General features: G+C 49.2%; 8 protein-coding genes across 8 annotated transcripts; 3 read left to right on the forward strand and 5 right to left on the reverse strand.

The window, feature by feature from the left end:
- Positions 1–966: 966 nt before the first annotated feature.
- Positions 967–2,419, forward strand: F5891DRAFT_985269 (uncharacterized protein; the record flags this gene model as incomplete). Its single annotated transcript, XM_041377565.1, has 9 exons — positions 967–1,013; positions 1,072–1,200; positions 1,257–1,365; positions 1,418–1,608; positions 1,661–1,799; positions 1,848–1,992; positions 2,023–2,039; positions 2,091–2,245; positions 2,299–2,419. The coding sequence occupies 9 exons, from the start codon at positions 967–969 to the stop codon at positions 2,417–2,419; spliced, it is 1,053 nt and encodes a 350-aa protein (XP_041219727.1).
- A 187-nt stretch (positions 2,420–2,606) lies between these two features.
- F5891DRAFT_1176172 (uncharacterized protein) lies at positions 2,607–3,475 on the reverse strand (the record flags this gene model as incomplete). Its single annotated transcript, XM_041365753.1, has 6 exons — positions 3,360–3,475; positions 3,219–3,288; positions 3,078–3,147; positions 2,937–3,006; positions 2,796–2,820; positions 2,607–2,715 (listed from the first exon to the last, which is right to left on the reverse strand). The coding sequence occupies exons 1-6, from the start codon at positions 3,391–3,393 to the stop codon at positions 2,607–2,609; spliced, it is 378 nt and encodes a 125-aa protein (XP_041219728.1). The 5' UTR covers positions 3,394–3,475.
- A 1,097-nt stretch (positions 3,476–4,572) lies between these two features.
- On the reverse strand, positions 4,573–5,009 carry F5891DRAFT_1063553 (uncharacterized protein; the record flags this gene model as incomplete). The annotated part of the gene is made up of 3 exons (XM_041363008.1): positions 4,573–4,604; positions 4,654–4,907; positions 4,946–5,009. 2 exons carry the CDS (start codon positions 5,007–5,009, stop codon positions 4,738–4,740), a joined length of 234 nt encoding a protein of 77 aa, XP_041219729.1. The 3' UTR covers positions 4,573–4,604; positions 4,654–4,737.
- Positions 5,010–5,448: 439 nt separating this feature from the next.
- F5891DRAFT_1281745 (uncharacterized protein) lies at positions 5,449–6,803 on the forward strand. Its single transcript, XM_041370500.1, has 3 exons — positions 5,449–5,529; positions 5,554–5,710; positions 5,776–6,803. The coding sequence occupies exons 1-3, from the start codon at positions 5,474–5,476 to the stop codon at positions 6,751–6,753; spliced, it is 1,191 nt and encodes a 396-aa protein (XP_041219730.1). The 5' UTR covers positions 5,449–5,473; the 3' UTR covers positions 6,754–6,803.
- An 825-nt stretch (positions 6,804–7,628) lies between these two features.
- Positions 7,629–8,832, reverse strand: F5891DRAFT_1131051 (uncharacterized protein; the record flags this gene model as incomplete). The annotated part of the gene is made up of 4 exons (XM_041364615.1): positions 7,629–7,973; positions 8,026–8,180; positions 8,232–8,388; positions 8,440–8,832. 4 exons carry the CDS (start codon positions 8,830–8,832, stop codon positions 7,629–7,631), a joined length of 1,050 nt encoding a protein of 349 aa, XP_041219731.1.
- Positions 8,833–8,851: 19 nt separating this feature from the next.
- Positions 8,852–10,789, reverse strand: F5891DRAFT_1063565 (uncharacterized protein). The gene is made up of 4 exons (XM_041363009.1): positions 10,518–10,789; positions 10,217–10,453; positions 9,304–10,181; positions 8,852–9,248 (listed from the first exon to the last, which is right to left on the reverse strand). Exons 2-4 carry the CDS (start codon positions 10,401–10,403, stop codon positions 9,177–9,179), a joined length of 1,137 nt encoding a protein of 378 aa, XP_041219732.1. The 5' UTR covers positions 10,404–10,453; positions 10,518–10,789; the 3' UTR covers positions 8,852–9,176.
- On the reverse strand, positions 10,790–15,614 carry F5891DRAFT_1063572 (uncharacterized protein). The gene is made up of 12 exons (XM_041363010.1): positions 15,389–15,614; positions 15,215–15,334; positions 15,055–15,166; positions 14,694–14,990; positions 14,549–14,635; positions 14,361–14,492; positions 13,833–14,310; positions 13,226–13,810; positions 11,401–13,194; positions 11,258–11,349; positions 11,089–11,206; positions 10,790–11,032 (listed from the first exon to the last, which is right to left on the reverse strand). The coding sequence occupies exons 1-12, from the start codon at positions 15,607–15,609 to the stop codon at positions 10,908–10,910; spliced, it is 4,161 nt and encodes a 1,386-aa protein (XP_041219733.1). The 5' UTR covers positions 15,610–15,614; the 3' UTR covers positions 10,790–10,907.
- A 1,047-nt stretch (positions 15,615–16,661) lies between these two features.
- F5891DRAFT_733993 (uncharacterized protein) lies at positions 16,662–18,657 on the forward strand. Its single transcript, XM_041373015.1, has 3 exons — positions 16,662–17,088; positions 17,145–18,259; positions 18,310–18,657. The coding sequence occupies exons 1-3, from the start codon at positions 17,029–17,031 to the stop codon at positions 18,563–18,565; spliced, it is 1,431 nt and encodes a 476-aa protein (XP_041219734.1). The 5' UTR covers positions 16,662–17,028; the 3' UTR covers positions 18,566–18,657.
- The last annotated feature ends 47 nt before the right edge of the window (positions 18,658–18,704 follow it).

Here is an 18,704-nt window from a genome sequence, read left to right on the forward strand (position 1 = left end):
CGGATTTACCGTCTAGGACTTGGCTGGTACTGCCACCAGCGCTTATGTACGCATTTCGCTATAGGTAAGTGAGTCCCCTGTTCTCGTTCGGCTCCCCATCGCCTCCACCTATCTAGCAGCTGTGCTCGTCAGCCCTTACTGATCTATAATTACATTTCTAGCGTGCTCGTCGTGATGGGCATCAACGACTTATGGGAGGCATGTCCTCCCCATTGTTCACTCGCCGGGTGATGACAACTCACCCCATTTTTCAGGTCCTCGAACCTGCTGCAGCAACCGTGCCCCAAGCAAAGTTCTGAAGCCCTCACACAGTTCTCCACTCAGCATGAGCGTACATCCTCGCAGTCCTCAGCGGTCGTCAATTTTGCTTGGTATCCTGGGGCATCATCTAACTTGGAACGCTCCAGCTTATTGTTTCGCCGTGTCCGAGTCTGTGCGTGACTGAGCCTCTGAGTCGCACCCGATTATTGATCATTGCCGAAGCTCATTCGTTAGAGGCATCTCAAACGGCAGGTTCCTGGACTGCCAGAAAAGAAACATGCTTATGGCTGGCCACCAAGGTTATTCCTAGGCCGCTTTCAGACGAGTCATTGATCTAGACGCTAGGCCGCTTTCAGACGAGTAATCGATGTAGACGCTAGGCCGCTTTCAGACGAGTAATCGATGTAGACGCTAGGCCACTTTCAGACGAGTCATCGATGTAGATGCTAGGCTGCTTTCGGATCAGTCAATGACGCAGGCCATCATTTAAGACGTTCAGGTTCTCGTAGGCTCTTGCCTTCACCCTCCTTCACTTTTTCATATCCTTTCTGCACTTCCCAACTTCCAAAAATCTTTGCTCTTCTCCAAGGCTTATCTGGTATGTCGGAATCTGTGCACGCCTTGGGCAGCCCCCAGTCTCGGCATGTCTCTATGCGTGTCCCGACCTCTCCTAGTGCTAGGGCGAAGTGACAAATTGCCACCCTCATGGAGGAGGTAGAAGTGTTGAAGCAGGACAAGGCGACGAAGAAAAGGTATGCGTGTTTTCAATCTTAGCTTGTAACTGAAGCAGATTCGATGCCTCCTTAATAGAAAGACGACTTTCTATGTTTCCCAGGGACGGGCAATCCGTCGTATGGTTGACCTTTATGCTCCAATAGAGGACCTTATTGCTGAAAATGACCGGTGTTGTGAAGAAAGTGACAAGGATGCCACTCCGGAGTAAGCATCTAACGATGTTCATGCAAATTGATGTACTTGCTTACCGAAGTGAACAGGCAAGACCGACTTCAACGTGGCTACATCGAACTCGCCAAGGCACTGTCGTGGCTTCACGATAAACTGGCAGGTCTCGATCACGAAGAGTCCGACGACATGCTGAAAAAGGTTTTCAAAGAATATTGTCACACATCTCACTCATTCGGTCATTTCAATCTAGCTTAAGCGAGGCGCGGACTCGGCTCGGGGCGACGACACGGGGACTCTGAAAGAACTCGTGGCTTCGTGGGTGAACATCGAATGTTGTCCGACTCCTCTCATCAGGACCGATGACAAGCACCATCGAGGATTCATGAGCGATGCGTGTGGTAAACTCCTCTGCCCAGCGGAATGGCGCTGGGAGGACCCAGTGTATGTCATGATCTGAGCTGTCACTTGCATGTTGTTAATATTTTGAATCCAGCGTCAAGGCTGGCATTCGTGACCGTACGACAGCATTCATCGTTTCTGAGAATTCATGGCCGTCATTTATGTATGAGAACTATGAAGCTGACACCAAGAACCTGGAGCGCGGGCTTTTTAAGTCGAAGCTGTTAGTTATGGTGAGTGACATGGGTTCTCTAACTGAAACATAGCTCATCACATTGCAGGGGTTAAAGGCAATCTTTACTTCTCCTTCCTCTGCTCATGAAGTGGATGGTGAAGGTGATGGCGCCGACATTATCGAGAACAATCGGCGCGCCCGAAAACGATCCGATCAAGCTAAAGTAAAGACATGCGTTGCCTCTATAATAGGTATGAGGAAAGTGACTCCTCGCGCAATAGCATATGCAGCTTGCCAGGTAAGATTCATCTATGTCTCTACTAAGTGTGAAGCTGAATGAAATCCATAGATTCGATTTGCACTTTCGAACCTCACGTCCTGGCGCACAGTAGATGGAGATTTCGATTACCATATTTTCTGGAACAATGTAGTGGACTTCTTCGAGGATGCCCCAGGTCCAGCTGCGCAAGCCAGAGTGAACAAACTTCTTGAGTGGTGGACACGGTAAGTCATCCACGTCAACGACTCGGCCTGATAGCTAGTAACTCCCTATGCAGAAAAGTTTTTGGACGAAACCATCGGCAGGACCTGACGGCGGACATTGTATCCCACATGTCTGTCAGTACGCTAGCTACTCAGAGACAGCAGATGGAGGACGCCGAATTAGACTCTGACTAGTTATTTTATATTTTTGCTTGCTTCTTGCCCTCTCCTTACTATGACGTTACTCGGCGCATTCAGCCCGGCCCTATATCATTCCCCTGTCACTAATGTTATCATGAATGACAAATACGATTCTCTATATTGCGAATGTGCGATCTCTCGATGAAAGCAAATTTATAAATTCTATTTATGCTGCGGACGATTAAATTATTACAACGGCCTTTTCGATAATTTTGTATATGTATGGTAAGAATTGCGAATGAACAGTCAAGTGGCAATGGAGCAAAATGGTTCCGCCGATCTCCATAGCACTGTTAAAGCTCGAAAATTTCCAGCAGGACATAATGCTCGTTGAAAGATAAGGGAAATATAGATGCGAAGCATGACTCACTGTTGTCGACTTGCGAGCCCAGGTACTGAATCATAGAGGCACAACGTATGTTGCAAGTGAAGCAATGGATCTGGTACGGGGCGAAATACATGAGATGCTCGTTGAAAGATAAGGGAAGTACAGATGCGAAGCATGACTCACTGTTGTCGATGCGCGAGCCCAGGTACTGAGCCATAGAGGCACAACGTCCGTCGCAAGTGAAGCAATGGATCTGGTACGGGGTGAAATACATGAGATGCTCGTTGAAAGATAAGGGAAGTACAGATGCGAAGCATGACTCACTGTTGTCGATGCGCGAGCCCAGGTACTGAGCCATAGAGGCACAACGTCCGTCGCAAGTGAAGCAATGGATCTGGTACGGGGTGAAATACATGAGATGCTCGTTGAAAGATAAGGGAAGTACAGATGCGAAGCATGACTCACTGTTGTCGATGCGCGAGCCCAGGTACTGAGCCATGAAGGCACAACGTCCGTCGCAAGTGAAGCAATGGATCTGGTACAGGACGAAATACATGAGATGCTTGTTGAAAGATAAAGGAAGTACAGATGCGAAACATGACTCACTGTTATCGATGCGCGAGCCCAGGTACTGAGTCATAGAGGCACAATTACACTTTGAAAATTATCCAATTAGTGACGAACATTGAAGATTCCAAACAGATGTCGTGAAGTCAAACGGGACAAAAGTTTGATTTATCTCTCAAGCATCCGCTGCTCCGCAAAGGTAACGCTTTTTCGCACGGATTCCCAATCTATATCTAGCAGACAAGAATCCAACACCTTGAACGTTGCTTTCCCTGTGGGACTTGTGTTCCAGTAAGTTTCCATTGCACAATAATATTGCTTTTCAGCGACAGACTGGGAAATCTATGCATTGAGAAATCGTGTGTACTCTCACATACCTCGGAACTGTATTTGTGCTCCGTATAATGCATGGTTCTGTGCAACAGTTTACCAACAAACATTTTGCGTGCGCGACTCCGGTTCTTCTATGTCATTGCAACTCGGCGTCCATCGAGCAGTGATACCTACTTTAACACAACTCAGAACATTGTCACTATTCTATGCAATATACCACTCAAAGCGACACTCGTCGAACATTCGGTCAATACGGACAAACTATTCGTTGAGAATTAATGTCTACTATTACTCACACTTTTTACCAGAGCAAGTTACTCGCCCATTCGGTCGTCATCCGCAGCGAGCAAAAATATATTGTGCAAAGACCAAATGACACCGTTCTCTTCACTGATGAGCATCGCCCGAGTGTCTCGTAGTTCTGCATGCTGCAACCTCCTTCCTTGTCCTTCTCAAACCAGGCTCATATTCCAATGCATGAACCTGTGCGAGCACATTGTCTCCTAGACCCGTGCCAGTGACAAAGTCCTCGAGGCAAATAGGGCTACCAGGCCCGTGTACTTGCAAATTAGTCTTTCCTCGACAATGCCAAACATTCCCATGTGAAAGCGGTTGGCAAATTTACGCTGATTGTTGCGATGCTTAACAATATATTACTTTAAATATCATTCTCATTTGTTCACAGGTTCTCTGATGTCTGTATTGAAATTCTTCTGCAGATGCTGGAGCAGTGGTATAAAAGGGCTTCAGGATCATCCAAGCACCATCAAATTACCTCTACTTGGTCAGTTGACGAGTTTTTCTACAAAACACGATGTCCTTATTATCCCAGTCTTCTGGTGCTGGTGAGTGGCCCAACTGGGTTAGTCTTCATATTGTCCAATATACTCGATCTGAACGGGCATCCCTTGGGAGAACAGAAGTAGCAGCCCCTTCAGAACCTGGTCCGAGGTAAGTATGAATGTCGAAGATGGCCACGCATCTCACAGTGTTTCGTTAGGCATATACCTTTGATCAGTTGGCAGACTTGACCGAGGCGCAGTACAAACTTGTTCTCGGAGGCAAACTCGATCTAGTCTCGAGGTTAAATCGATCTTTCTGGGCAATCTGCAGGCGAGCAAATTCTATGAAGTGAACAGTCTGGTCCCCAGAATATCGAGCCGATCGTGTGGCCACGCGCTGCATCATCAGCAGAAATTTTCTGGAGTGGGAAGTAGCCCACTGGCGCTACACTCAACGTTACCGAAGCACTTCCTCGTGCATGTAAGTAGTTCTTCTTGATGTGGAAGTACTTAATGATATATGAATGATACAGGACGTCAGGTACAGGATGGTACAGCTCGGCGTCAGTGCCATCCATCCCACTCCAGTAGTAGTGGTGTACGTTTCGACCGGACGCATGCGATATGTACGTTTGATTTAGAACTCGATCCGAACTCAAGGTCTTTTCACAATTGGTTTTGGTGTTATTTAGTCTGCACCGTTGCTTGCAAGAAGTGTACAGCTCTCGTTCACCAAAAACTAACTTATATCGAGAAATTTGTGCCTCGGCTTTGCAAAAATTCACGCGGCAAAATGGAAGTTGACGAAATGTTCGAGTGATGGATGCACTGAACAATGACTAATGATTCATGAAGTATCCACATTTTTTGGCTTGTTTCTGGCAATAAATTGTATCCATACTACGTGTATATAGCCCACATCGATGTCTTGACTGAATTTCTGAAAATAGCAGGTAACAACACCCGTCCCACGCAGGCAATATTTTTAGATTTACATAAAACCTAGAACGTTTGAGTCCTGACTCTACCGTACCAGTGATGCATCAGGCTTTACTTGTTCCCGAAGTTCTCCTAGAGATATTCGCCTATGTGAATTATAATACAATACTATCTACTCGAACATCAACCCAGAAATTGTTTGCAGCGCTTGCAAGGACATGCAAAATCTTCCATGAGCCTGCGATGGATTTGCTGTGGACTGAAATCCATGGGTTAGAACCACTGCTAGGCTGTGTAACAAGGTTGCATCCACTGATATATCGTAGGGGTACAAGGGTCAGTGCACGACTTCATTACGCTTTGTTCGTTTATTTTCGGCTGACCGAGCGTCCGCATGACAGCTGGGCAAGCTTACTATTTCCTGGGCGAAAGGCGTCGAGCCATTATCTGCCCATGAGGCCCGTCAATTTCTGCGTCACTCCTCCCGTATACGCACATTGAACATACGAAGTGCCCATCCCCACCTTCTCTCTATCATTCCCGCCGAGGCATGCGTATTTCCGAGGCTGAGGTCGTTAAGCCTTTCAACTGCATATTTGAACCTCTTTCTGCCTCACACGTTTCACCAATCTCATCTATTGACTGTCGACGAGGGTCTGAAATCCTTCGTGACACGTTGCATTGCTTTGGAGCATTTGTACATCTACGCTGACCACTATTATGACAGCACAAGTCAGCGGTCCCTGCTATCCGATAGGATTCGTTGGTGCACGCGGCTTGTAACTCTGTCTTGTCCAATGCTCGACTTGGAAGCGTGGAAGCACCTCTCCTGCCTCCCTACTCTTCTCAAATTGGAAATTGATCAAGGGTATGATGACCCTCCTACGCTGTCAGAACAAGATATCGTGAATTTATCACCATTCCTCAATATCACAACTCTTTCCTTTCGACAGCTGTTCTATGCTGTAGACATCATCATGGTCATGCAACACTCGCAATTTCCCTCCCTGAAAGAGTTCAGGTTGGAAGCCGACCATCTGTCTTCAGAAGAGGCCGAGGAACTCTTTCATGCTCTGTCCCGCTGTAAAGCGTGTCGGACTCTCGAAGAAATAACCATTTGTTCTGATGAGAGTCGCCTTGCACCGCTAAACAGCGAGCCTTTGACATCAATTCCACATTTCCTTTGCTTTACACAGCTTCGAACCCTGCAGCTCATGTTTTACAATCCCTGCATCTACCTGGACAATGACATTCTCTTGCAAGCTATGTCTAGTTGGCCGCACATCCGCACTCTGGCAATCAACTACTTAGACGACCATCTTTCTTCTTCTGAAGTCTCCCTCCGTGGATTATTCACAGCGCTCAGTCTATGTCCATAATTGCATACACTACGGATTCCAATCAATATTGCAACTATCGACGTTGATCCTGATGCTGAGCCAATACAACATACCTCCCTGCGAACTTTGGAACTTTTGGATACATCCCAATCTCAAATAGCAGATGCTGAAACTCTCGCTCGCATCATTTCCGCCTGGCTCCCTTGTGTCGACAAAGTTGAAAGCATGGATAGGACTTGGGATGAAGTCAACAAGCATCTCAAATCTTCGACAGCGGCTACTGCGCTGTATGTCGCAGGAGCCTCCTAGAATAGTTAAGTTTGGAATACCTTCACATCTGGGAATGTTGTTACATACCTTGAAGTTCTTTCATTCCTTCGTTGTCGTTGTCGTTGTCGTTGTCGTTGTCGTTGTCGTTGTCGTTGTCGTTGTCGTTGTCGTCGCCGTTGACTGTAGTTATAAACTGTATTACCTCAACATACTTAATCGCCAGCAAGAACTCACCGGTTCACTGATTAGCATGATTTCCAACACGTCAGGTGGGGGTCAATTCATCTTCTGGCAGTCTGACTGCTTTCTTCATCATGTTAGACAAGCGATCCGATCACCTTCGGACGTTTCCTATCGTCAATTACAGTAAAAACCGGTTTATCGCCTCCAAAGTGTAAGGAGTAGCATTTTGGATGCCTACTACGCCGTGAAAACTGAAAAGAGCACGCAGAGGCCATGGTGGTAGACGATTAGGAGAAAAAATGGGCGGCTGAAGGAGACACCAGAATCGAGGGCGCAGGAGAATATGTTAGATAAGATCCTCAGCGGATGGATATGCTCGGCACTCAAGTCTCAAGTCTTTGAGTTCAGAAGCAAAATAGATGAACATATTGGACCGCATAAATCGGTGCACACAACTTGACTTATTTCCGCTCCCTGATCCCACTCTTCCCCCTCTGTTCACCTTGGATTGCTTTCTCCCTTTCCCTCGCTTCCCTGATCATCTCACCTTCCTGTCTCCACTCTTTACGCTCAAATGCATCCCATTGTTCACGGGCATCTATCCAACGTTCTTGTACATCCCCCACGCTACCTGCCATTGGACCTGCAGCAGATGAGAACAATGAAAAGGTGTTGGGCCTCATCGATGTAGGGACGGACGAAGCTTCAAGTGTCCCTTCTGGTGCTGGGGCGTCGTGTGGTGGTACGAATACGTATCCTGTAGCTCTATCGATAGCGCGTGTTAAGTGAAGCATTGAAGCTTTATCCTGCGCAAAAAGTCGATATTCTGACTGCGTAGCAAGAAATCTCATCACATACCTCTACGGCTAGCGTTTCGAATTCTACAAGTCCGTAGTCCTCGATTACAGAGCACAGTTCCTTGGTGAGAGCAGTGTACCGCGGCGATGAAGTGTTGAGTGCGTTCTCCAAATAAGAAAGATCCTGAACCTCCGTGTAAAAATTGAGATTGAAATCTACAAGAAAGGTCAGTGACGTTGGTATGTTGCATGGTCACCAATACGCACCCAGGTCTCCGTATTGAGCTATCAAATCAACCTTTGACAAAACATTGACATGCGGCAGTTCCAAGTGTAGCATAGTCCGGAGGGACAGGAGAAGTACGGAAATATATTTCGCGGCGTCGGTCACATAGTGCGCATCACAGAGATGAACGGCAGCTAACTAGCGTTGTTCAGTGAATCCTAACGACAGAACTAACATAATAGATCGTACCCTAAACCCGATCTTCGTCAATCGTTGCACTATGTATCTCAGCGCCTCGTGATGTGTGCTGAGCTCGACCTGACCGGGTACGTCGAATAGTATATATCCATCGGATCCCAGTTCTTGCAGCCGTGCCTCGAGCCAATCGAAGTTGGCGTATAGGTACTCCATACAGAATAGGATGCCTCCGTTGGGGCCAAGGCCGTGCTCGTCCATGACATCCTGGAGGGTGATTAAAGAAGTTATATTGATGGCACATGGATAAGGTATGTTGTCGTTAGCTGGGTCAAGGTTGACAATGGATATTGGGCGATTCAAAGCAGTAAATAACTGGTACTTTCCATGGCAGTAGGTCGATTTACCGCTTCCTGGCGCTCCACACACCACTTCACCAAATGGCATACTGGTAGAGATTCACGACGAATCGAAGCTATTTGGTGTGACCGTCACACAAAATTGAAGTCATCGGTGACATACTGTAGTCTGTAGATACTTGTCTGCCGCCGCCTTCCTCCAGTATCCCCTTCAAAGACTACGAACCTTACAAACTGTCAAGTCCTTGACGCACAGATTTGCAGCCCTCCAATATTCGCGATGAATGAGATCTACATAAACCCGTACCAACGTGTTGAGATAGCCTGTCACAAATCTTCCATAGGGGTTCCGACTATATGATGTTGCCCATAATGTAGTGATTTAAGCCACAAAAAATAAGCGCCGGCAGTTTCTTGGGTTCTTTCTCGTGTTTACAACATCGCGTCGAAGTTCGACACAGAACGAGTTCGAGGAAAACGGTGTACCTTGACAGGGTCCTCATACTGTATTTGACATGAGCGCAGAACAGGAGCTTCGTTATCAAAATTTGACACCCACCACCCAGAACGGTATATCTGATACGATAACCTCTGTACCCTTCATTCTACATTTCGCCTTCAATATCTCATAATCTCCAACCAGCTGCTCCGCGTTCTTGTCACACGTCAGGACTTTGAGGCTTGGAAGCGCATCCACTGCTTCGATGATAGGCTGGAGCGTGTTACGGTAAACGTGATTGGGATTTCTGAAAGAAAGGTGTTCGATAGTGGGCGGGAGGTCGGGTGCTAGTGGAAAATGTGTGGGCACATGGTAAATTACTAGCTCTTCGAGAGCAGTGCACATACGGAGCAGAGCAGCAGAATAGATATTGTAGTACCCGAGACGGAGGGAGCGGAGTCGCGGCGCGTGGAGAGAAAGAATAGGTCGATGCGTGGGTCCTGGTATATCTCGCAGCTCTAGGATGCGGAGGGAGTCGGCGGATGATTCAAGCAACCAGGTTAAAACATCTGGCGTTGGAAACCTCGACAGCGCAAGCTCATACAAGCAGACCTCTGCACCAGGTCGGTGTGCCAACTCTTCAGCATCGGTATTCCTCCGCAGAACCGGTGTAGTGGCAGTGCGCCATGGCCACGCCGCAATCTCCTTTTCAATTTTGAGAAATTGGATGTTATTCCATATCTTGAGCAATTGGAAAAGGATGGGCGATTGAAGTCCACACTGCACCAGTGTAAGCGCTTTTAATTTCCTCCCTACATCTCCCAGCTTCTGTAGTATCTCCTCCTCGAATTCGTGTAATCCGGTGATGCTCAGCGCGAGCTCGTACAACTGAGGGCAAGCTTGCAGAAGGATTACAAAGTCATCCGCACTGCATCCAAGTCCCCCATTCGAAGTTCCCCCGATTGATATTTCAAGGATTCGTACACATTCACCTAAGGCTTTCCCCGGCCTGGCGAAGAGAGTAGTGCTGCACGAAATATGGAGATATTGTGTTGCTCAAGTTTTGTGGCGCAACGAAAGAGTAAGGTTTGTGCAGGTCCTGACCAGGTCTTGCACACCAGCGCAGCAGCTTTGAGGAGGGTATAGTTTGGGGTGCGTAGCGAGGTGTAGTACCCGTGTTCTAAGATGCATAAGACAAGTTCAGGAGGAACGAAAGACATCTAGAGGGTTCATCAGCTGAGATCTGAATTGCTAGACTCCGATCTGCAGTACGTCACCACCACTTGTCTTCAATTGTTCGAATCAGATATTTATGCGATGATTGGATTGCAGGTTTCTAGATATATGTGACGGCGATGGACCAGTAATTGCTTGTCGCAGGGGCCAGTTAGAGGTTCAGAGTGGAACGTCGAACTCGCAGTCAATAATACCCGGTTATCCGCCGTACAGTCATCCGATTTAGAGGCACAACTTATCTGACGTACTGCAGCGTCTGGCCCAAGCCTCCTTGCATGTATGATTTGGTTCCAACTTGCAAGGGCAATATTTACAAGTTTCAGCGCAAAAGGATAAGAAACCGTCCAGCTCGGAATTACCTATACCACTTATCACCACTAACACTCAGGAAACTTAACATTACTGAATCAACAATTTCCGACACCGTCAATCTAAATAGTCCTGTGGATAGTAAAACAACACATTTCAAGCCGACTCGTAACAGACTTTTACATGCGAATAATGAGCTGCTTGATCGCCGACATCCACAAGCCAATGTCGTCTGTCTGCGAGCCACGAGTGAGAAGGTCGACATGTATAGACAATGCAGCATCTCGGTCATGCGCCTCCATGGCTGTCAAGCAACCCTTGAATCAGGGTTGCCCAAGCGTATTGATCGGAAACACGTACCTCTGGCCAAAACAAGCAACTGGTCAACCACAGGCCTGGATAATGTTTCACAATTCAAAGCATCAAATAGAGAATTGATTCGGCGCTCAAGGTCATCGGCCATTCGTCTTTGTTGAGGCTATGGAAGATTGTCACAGAAGAACTTCAATCACAGAAGACAATCACGTACTTGTGTCGTCTGCTTCATCCGTGTGAGTTGCTCGTTAATGATATTGAAGATGGGTAACGCAGACTCGGGGATATGAGCCCGGTCTCCAGGGGCTAGAAATTAATAATCAACTATGTGTCTACTGCATCATTGAGAAGACGTACGATATTTTGGTGGCGGTGGACCTTGTCGAGAACGTGGAGGCTGCGTGTTGCTGGCACCTCCGGCTGATGCAACTCCAGAAGGTCCCTGCTGAGGAGGTAGACCGGCAAGCGGATGTGGTGCGGGAGGCACTCGCAGTGGACCCTGAGAAATTCCACGGGGCTGCTGCTGCTGCTGGACTTGGCCAGGAGGAAGTGCGTATGGACCTGGTGGTGGTTGCTGGGCTTGGCCGGAAGAAGGTGCATAGGGACCTGGCGGCGGTGCCAGAGGACCAGCTTGTCCTGGCGGAGGCGCTGCGTATGGTCCAGGTGGGCCGAGTGGCTGTCCAGGGCCCCGTAGAGGACCAGGTGGAGGAGTAGCACGCGCATACGGCCCAGGAGGCTGCAACTGAGCGGGCTGCATGGACGGGGAGTATGGACCAGGAACAGAGGGAAGAGGAGCGTGCTGTTGGGCGGGAGACATCAACCGATTTGAGGGTGGTTGCATGCCCTGTGGATGAGCAGGAGGCCCGGAAGGAGGTCGAGTCTGAGAGGGAGGTGGTGGGTGCATCATCCGCTGTGCCACCCGACTTTGCACACTTGTTGGTCGTGGCGGAGGGGGAAGAGGAGCGTTCTGACCATGTCCACCCGCATGTGGGGAGCCAAGTGCAGGAGGGGACGCAATTCTGGGAGAAGGAGCATTGGGGAAGGGAGACACTATAGCCAGGGGCTTCTGAAGATTCAGTGAAGATGAGGCGCGACGATCGTTGGTCACAACGGGAGCATCATTCCAGCCACCGTTTGGCATGCGTTTCGGTGGTGCAGAAGGTATAGGACCACGGGACGGTGGCAAATGTTGGTGTTGGCCTGACTGTGGAACTGAAGTGGGGTGGATCGGCCTGGCAGCGGCGGGTACAGCATATGGATCGTAGGATGGCTGAGAGATGGATTGAACAGGCGCATATGTCTGAGCTGGGACAGGTGGCGGGTAGCTGGCGTAGCCAAATGATGCGGGGGTAATAGTAGACGTAAGGTCCGATTGAATGGCAGCACGGCTGGTGCCTGCTGCAGGAGCAGCTGGGGTCACCTTGCGCTCTCCAGAAGCAATCAATAGACGCTCCCTGATTCCTGCACAGTCCAACGCAGACCCTATGTAATCTGCCGGCGTTAACTTCAAAAAGGCAACAGCCTCCTTCACCAAACCCTGAGTACTGAGCACGTCTGCATACTCAAAGTATCGATCGTACAACGCGGCGAGTTTGTACGTCTTGGCACCGGCGTCCTCACCTGGTACCTGTGCCAGATCGCCGTCCACATACTTGGTAGCATCGCGGAATACGGTCACCTTCTCTATGAAAGTGTGTAAAGCGAAGGCATGGGCTGCATACCGCGAACTGTTCAGTTGATCTTGATCATCCAATAACAAAATCTCCTCTTCGGCGAGCTCCTCGATCCAGATGTTCAAGAGTCTTTCCAGCTTTCCTGCAGCTAGATATGTCAAAGTCGCCGTCTTCCTCAACTCAAGGGAATCGTCCTCATTCTCTGCACTGCCTTCATGCATCAGACTGCTCTGGAATTCCAGCCTACTCCCAAGTTGCTCCGCAAGGTTCGAAAACTCCTCCTGGCTCGCAAAGGTGCACAGCACCACAAATATCTCCTGCCATTCTCGCAGATCGGCATTTTGTACGATGTCCGAGAGATCATTGGTGACAATGCTCTGGAATAAACGAAGATAGGGATATGAGGTGGTACGCCGTTCGAAGTAAGCCTTCTGGGTGCGTTGAAGAAGATCTTCGCCACCCTTGATCGCGAGTAGGACTAGCGTCCGCGTAGCGTTCGGCAGAAAGACACAACGAAACAGCAGACTCGAAGTCGCCAAGCACCAGTGCTTTCGTCACCAGCCCATCCGTCTCACTCTCGTCAGAGGGGTAGATCTTGAACGTGTTCTTCAGGTTCTCACTTGCTACACTCGAAGGACCAGACCCAATGGTAGCAGCGACACTTGAATCAAGACCGTAGTTATGATGAGGCACTTCGAGTTCGGGCGCAGCACCGATTGTGCTGAAGAAGTCAGCACCCGCATCCATCTGGGGTGTACCAAGGGCACCTTCATCACCAAAGAGACTTGGAGCAGTAGTCGTGGATTCACCATCTGTGACCTGGACGGCGTCGGATGCAACGCTGGCGCTTACCTCCGAAGGCGTCTTTTCAACACCCATTGTCGACAAATCCTCTTCACTGCCATCGTATTGTGCTTCTGGTTCTGCAAAGGACACCACTGGCTCGTGGGGTTTCGCTAGGTCCGCACCAGCTTCATCCACGCTATAGCTGGACGTGTTGACTGATACAACCTCCTTCAGCTTCGCAACCGCTTCCTCGACACGCCCCTTGATCTCCTCTTTAGAGTAACCTAACAGCGTGACAAGCTTCGTCCCTCGAATTCGCACGGAACAAACTGAGGAGGGCCTTCCAGCCATCTTCACCAGCTTTCTCCGAGCGTACCCGCTCTTCTGCGAATGTGCTCAAGGTATTGGTATCCACAGCTTGTTGTAACTTTTGCGCCCGGTCGACGATATCTGTCTCTGTGATAACTTTTCGGATGTGCACTACGCTGCTCTGGTTTTTCCCTGAGGCTGCAGGTAAATTACCAACGCTGACGAGTTGCCCGCCGAACCCAAACGAACAGGAAGATGGGCGGCGGAGCCACTTGGGTGGTTGTTTAAGACTGAGCGTCGGAGCCGTGGTACGGGAGTAACCTGGCACGTCAAACACATCTGCACCATCGAGTTTTGGGGTCACAGGGGGAATTGTAGCATCATTCGTAGACTGGATAGAATGAATCCCAACCGTGCCATCGAAGAAAGCGGTAGCCAGGAGATCAGGATTTCGTGGGCACCATTCCACTTGGAAAGCCCAATTACCCGCAGAAGGAAGCTGTTTAAAGACAAAGTTAGAACGTTAGACTTCAATGAATCGAGCCATACCTCGCCGATGATCTCAGATGTCTGCGGGTTCCAACAGAGGGCGCGGTTGTCCTTTCCACATGAAAGTAAGAGGTCTGCATCATGCTTGCACCACGAGAGCGACAGAACACCCTTCTCGTGCCCCGTAAGGATCTAATAACAACATGGGGCACATTAACAGTGAACGAATGGATATATTAAAAGCATACTTTTTCCGGTGCGCGTGCGTTTCGAAGATCCCAAACCATGATGACGGGAGACAAGTCATCCTCGGAAGCTGTGACAAGACGAGTTGCCTGAATTGAAACCCCAATTAGTTCCCGTGGCATAACTGTTAGAATTGTGGGCGCCTACATTGTCAGGGTGCCACGCAATCGCACTCATGCCGCGTCTGCCGCCAACGGCCATTCCACTACCAACGCCACTTTGGCCTGCAAGCGTGCCCGCACCACCGCCGTAAGCAAGGGCGACTACCTCACGTTTCCCTCGCAGATCCCATACTACAGTATAGCCCGTACTACTAGCGCCTGCAAGCACGTATTGTACTTGTTGGTTCCAAGCAACAGAAGTGATTTCATCAAGCTTTGTGCTCCTCGTGCCTGGCGTAGGAGAGTACGGCTTCGACGGGTCATTGAGATCCCAGATATAAACCTATATTGCGACAAACGTGTTAGGGGGAGAATGATTTGCAATTTGCAGAGGAGAATCTGCGCACCTCGCCGTTGATGGCACCAGAAGCCAGAAGGTTTGTTTGTATGGGGTTGAAATCAAGGCCACGGACAGGACCAGTATGACTGGTGTTGCGAAGGATCAAAGATTCACAGACGCTGGGTACGCTAGTCAGCTGATGAAACCTCGTAAGAAAATGTACGTACTCGGCATTATCAATAATTTTTGCTGGGTCCCACAGGGCAAGTTCGCCGTTCTCCATACCAGCTGCAATGACACCACGTGAGCGGTCTCTATGCACTTGACCCCATGCAAGACGGTTGAACCTATGACGATCATTTTCATGGACTTCTATTGTTGCATGCGACTAGCACGCTCACCTTGAGCTGTCGGTGACCGCGCCCTTTGGGGCAGGCAAACCATCTCCTCCGAGATCATATTCGTTCTTGTCCATGAAATCAGGTTGCCATATCTCGAGTTGAGATTCATTCGAAAAAGACTCGTCGAGTGCGCCAGCAACCGAGCCAGTCGCAATAAGGGGGAGCGACGCGGTCGGTGACCACGCAAAAGTGGACGTCCTGTAGATTTCTTTAAGCTTCATGACGGATGTTTGGGTCAAGCCCTTCAAGACGTGTCAATATCTACGAAAACTTGTCCGCAGTTTTCGTACAAAGTCTACTAAACGTGGTCCGTTATCTACCAAATATGTATATAACAGTTTGTGCTAAATTTGTCACCCTAGTAACTATTCTGGTATCTGCACTCTTCGACCTATCAGTGCCTCGGACAATGCAGAATAACATTGACCAACACCATGATGGACACTACTTCCTGGCTTGCGTACTTCCGAGAAGAGTTTCAACTCGTGGAGGATGATGCTGTACTTGTGACAACATCATGCTCTCCTCAGGACTTTGGCTTGTCAAATATGTACACCTGTTGGTGTAGTTGAACAAAACCAACCACTCTCCGGAAAGTCACTGTTATCATACACGGAATTTATACTGCCTCACGTCACCCTTGCACTCCGTAGTCAACGGATAACCACTTCGCTGTGCATCGAACATGCCCAAGGCTGAACGCCTCCGTCTGCCATGCTTCCGGCTTGACCAATGCGAGCTGTGGAATACGAGGTGTGGGCAGTTTGCAGAGACTTTCTATTGATAATTTCATCATGTCAGTCTTCTATCGCGCTAACTTGCATTCCAAGCCATCTTGATCGGTATTCTGCGATGCTGGCTCATTTGTTCGATCGCGAGGAGATTGACTGAGATGCTGTGTATTTTCGCTCTGATTCGTCGGAAATGTCGCCCTTTGACCCTGTAGTGGTTCTGTTAGGTCCTGCCCTGTTTCAAAATTTCATTGGTGATTAGTGAAGACGGTGAGAACTATGGAGAAGTTCGGCAGTATTCGCTTAATCGACACCGAAGTCTCTCCGCAAGCTCAGAACGTTCACGTTTGTCTCCTCCTTCGCTTCGTTTCCATAGTATGGTGATTTCCTCAGTCATGTTTAATCAATCATTGATTTGACGTCTTACTTCAAAGTCATGCTTTACTCAATATGACGATCAACTCCCCGAAACGCTGGCCTCTCAGCCCTGGCACTGAAATCGTGATAATAAGGTTTGCATGCTCTCAAGCTCCGGAGCAAGGCAAAGTCATGAGCAAGGCAAGGTCCTCATGAGAGGACATGACTCCAAGAGCGCCGCACATCTGTTGACTTCCACTTTCATACGAGCGTCAAGGATAGCTGAACCTGCTTTTGCTTTTGGCCTGACTGCCGCTCAATCACTGGCCAGCCTGTATTCGCCAACTATATGCTTACACTCACACTATGTATTGTGCCCATCGTCCACAGGTAAACTGGATCTCATTTCTCGCGTACGCATCAGACCGCGTGTTTTACAACCTGTTTGTCTCGTGTACAATGCCTCATGGTCGCCAATAGTCCTCTTATGTGTTTCCCCAGTTTAAAAGCTGCGTTCACAAATCACCCATGTAAGAGCCTCACCCGCTCACAATGTTTGCTTCTTCTTTCAATCCCGCTGTCCGACCTCCCACCCGTTGTGGAGCAGCCAAAGTACGAGATGTGTTTGTTACCCATATGCCTCACGCTGATCACGTTGTGCTGTGCAGAATTATTTCCTCCCGGTCCCGTCGGGTTTCTCTCTCCAGGTTTTCAAGGCCCCGACGATGTCTGCACGTCCGTATGCAGCGAAAGTGGACTTAGACTACCGTCCTATGGCACGGGCGGACTCTCAGTCCAGACAACAGTCCGGACACGTTCCTCGCCAGCAGGAACCCACGAGGAAGCTATTAAAGGCTCCTCCGCCCGAGGAGACAGGCTTTGCTAAGCGATCGTACGAGCACAAGCCAAGCTCCGGGAGATACGCTATTCACGCCGGACCTGTGCCCGACACATACATTTATGAGCGCTCAATATCGTCCAAGGTTGCATACCCCTACTCGCCTTCTGACGTAACGAGCGAATGCGACTCTATATTCTCAGTGAACACACAGATCTCTTCCGGCTCATCGAGCAGCAGCAGCGTCACAGATAGCCCTCCAAACACACGGATGCTTCAAATCAGAGCTGCTTCACCGAGCTCTGAGCAAACACATTCGCGTTCACCTCATTCGTACCACCCTAGGGGTATGTCGACTTTCCCACAAGGGCATTCATGCCCTTCATGTGGGGAGGCAAGTTCTCCGCCAAGAACATCATCTATGGCTGGCAATAAGGGGAACTACGCCCCTTATCCTTCACGTCCACTCCCTACGCCCCCAATTAGCGCTAGAGTACGTAAGGACAGCATTCTTCTAGCAAGCGAGCGCTCTATTATGTCATATGACACCCGTCAGCACTCGACATCACTCAAGCATGGTGAACGCGTGCCATTCCCAGCTCCACCGGTAGCTGAGCAAGGGAGAAATAGTATGGGCATGCAGCTGTCGCGCTCATCGTCCCTCAAGGGGGGCCTCTCCATTAGTATCCCACCACCTCCGGGTTTGGATTTGGTCCCTGGTGGTCATTACGAGTACCCTCCTGTTCAGGGACCCGTACAGGACGCTGAACCAAATTTCCGACCGCCTAGCGCACCGCATCGCCGGAATTTTGATGGCGATCACACTCAAACCTTGCCACAGCAGCCGGGGTGCCTCGCACGGTCTGTGCGGTGGTGCGATGACTTGATATGTCCATCGCCTATATTCCCGAATCAGAGAAGGAAGGGATGGTTCAATCGCAGAGGGTGTGTCGCACTTTTTTGATGTGTGTGAAGGCTAACCCGTCATTCTTTAGAGACCAGCTCTGGCGAAACGATGGTTCCTATCGGACACCAACACCAGGAGACGCGTACCCTCCTGACCTTGAGGGCTATCCAGAGCCCGGAGGTGGGTGGCAGAATGAGGAAGGAACTCGCATTGACATCAATCATCGTTTGATACCCAAACCCCCGCTGCGCTCTGTATTGAAGCCAACGAATTATAAGTGTCAGGATGGTATTATTGCTGGTTACCTCACCGCTGTCCCCTCGCCGACATCTGACGACGAGTGACAATCGGATGCATCACGAGTCCGCTTCCCCACTTCATCATTATCTAACACGCACGCACTCTTCGATCAACTTTTCGCTTTCGATGTTTTATTCGTTCAGGTGTTCTCCGCCACATTTTATCGGAGCTGGTATACTGTCT

Source organism: Suillus fuscotomentosus (assembly GCF_016647785.1).
Source record: "Suillus fuscotomentosus strain FC203 chromosome Unknown F5891scaffold_84, whole genome shotgun sequence".
NCBI classification, from domain to species: domain Eukaryota; kingdom Fungi; phylum Basidiomycota; class Agaricomycetes; order Boletales; family Suillaceae; genus Suillus; species Suillus fuscotomentosus.

Coding starts and splice junctions, on each gene's coding strand:
- F5891DRAFT_1281745 (XM_041370500.1), top strand. CDS start 5,474: ATGCATCAGGCTTTACTTGTTCCCGAAGTTCTCCTAGAGATATTCGCC. Junction 5,530..5,553: donor GAGATATTCGCCTATGTGAA/TTATAATACAAT, acceptor ACTATCTACTCG/AACATCAACCCAGAAATTGT. Junction 5,711..5,775: donor TATATCGTAGGGGTACAAGG/GTCAGTGCACGA, acceptor TCCGCATGACAG/CTGGGCAAGCTTACTATTTC.
- F5891DRAFT_1063565 (XM_041363009.1), bottom strand. CDS start 10,403: ATGTCTTTCGTTCCTCCTGAACTTGTCTTATGCATCTTAGAACACGGG. Junction 10,182..10,216: donor ACACAATATCTCCATATTTC/GTGCAGCACTAC, acceptor GGCCGGGGAAAG/CCTTAGGTGAATGTGTACGA. Junction 9,249..9,303: donor CAGATATACCGTTCTGGGTG/GTGGGTGTCAAA, acceptor TGTCAAATACAG/TATGAGGACCCTGTCAAGGT.
- F5891DRAFT_1063572 (XM_041363010.1), bottom strand. CDS start 15,609: ATGAAGCTTAAAGAAATCTACAGGACGTCCACTTTTGCGTGGTCACCG. Junction 15,167..15,214: donor AAAATTATTGATAATGCCGA/GTACGTACATTT, acceptor TAGCGTACCCAG/CGTCTGTGAATCTTTGATCC. Junction 14,636..14,693: donor TTGCGTGGCACCCTGACAAT/GTAGGCGCCCAC, acceptor GTTTCAATTCAG/GCAACTCGTCTTGTCACAGC.
- F5891DRAFT_733993 (XM_041373015.1), top strand. CDS start 17,029: ATGTTTGCTTCTTCTTTCAATCCCGCTGTCCGACCTCCCACCCGTTGT. Junction 17,089..17,144: donor CCCGTTGTGGAGCAGCCAAA/GTACGAGATGTG, acceptor TGTGCTGTGCAG/AATTATTTCCTCCCGGTCCC. Junction 18,260..18,309: donor GGATGGTTCAATCGCAGAGG/GTGTGTCGCACT, acceptor GTCATTCTTTAG/AGACCAGCTCTGGCGAAACG.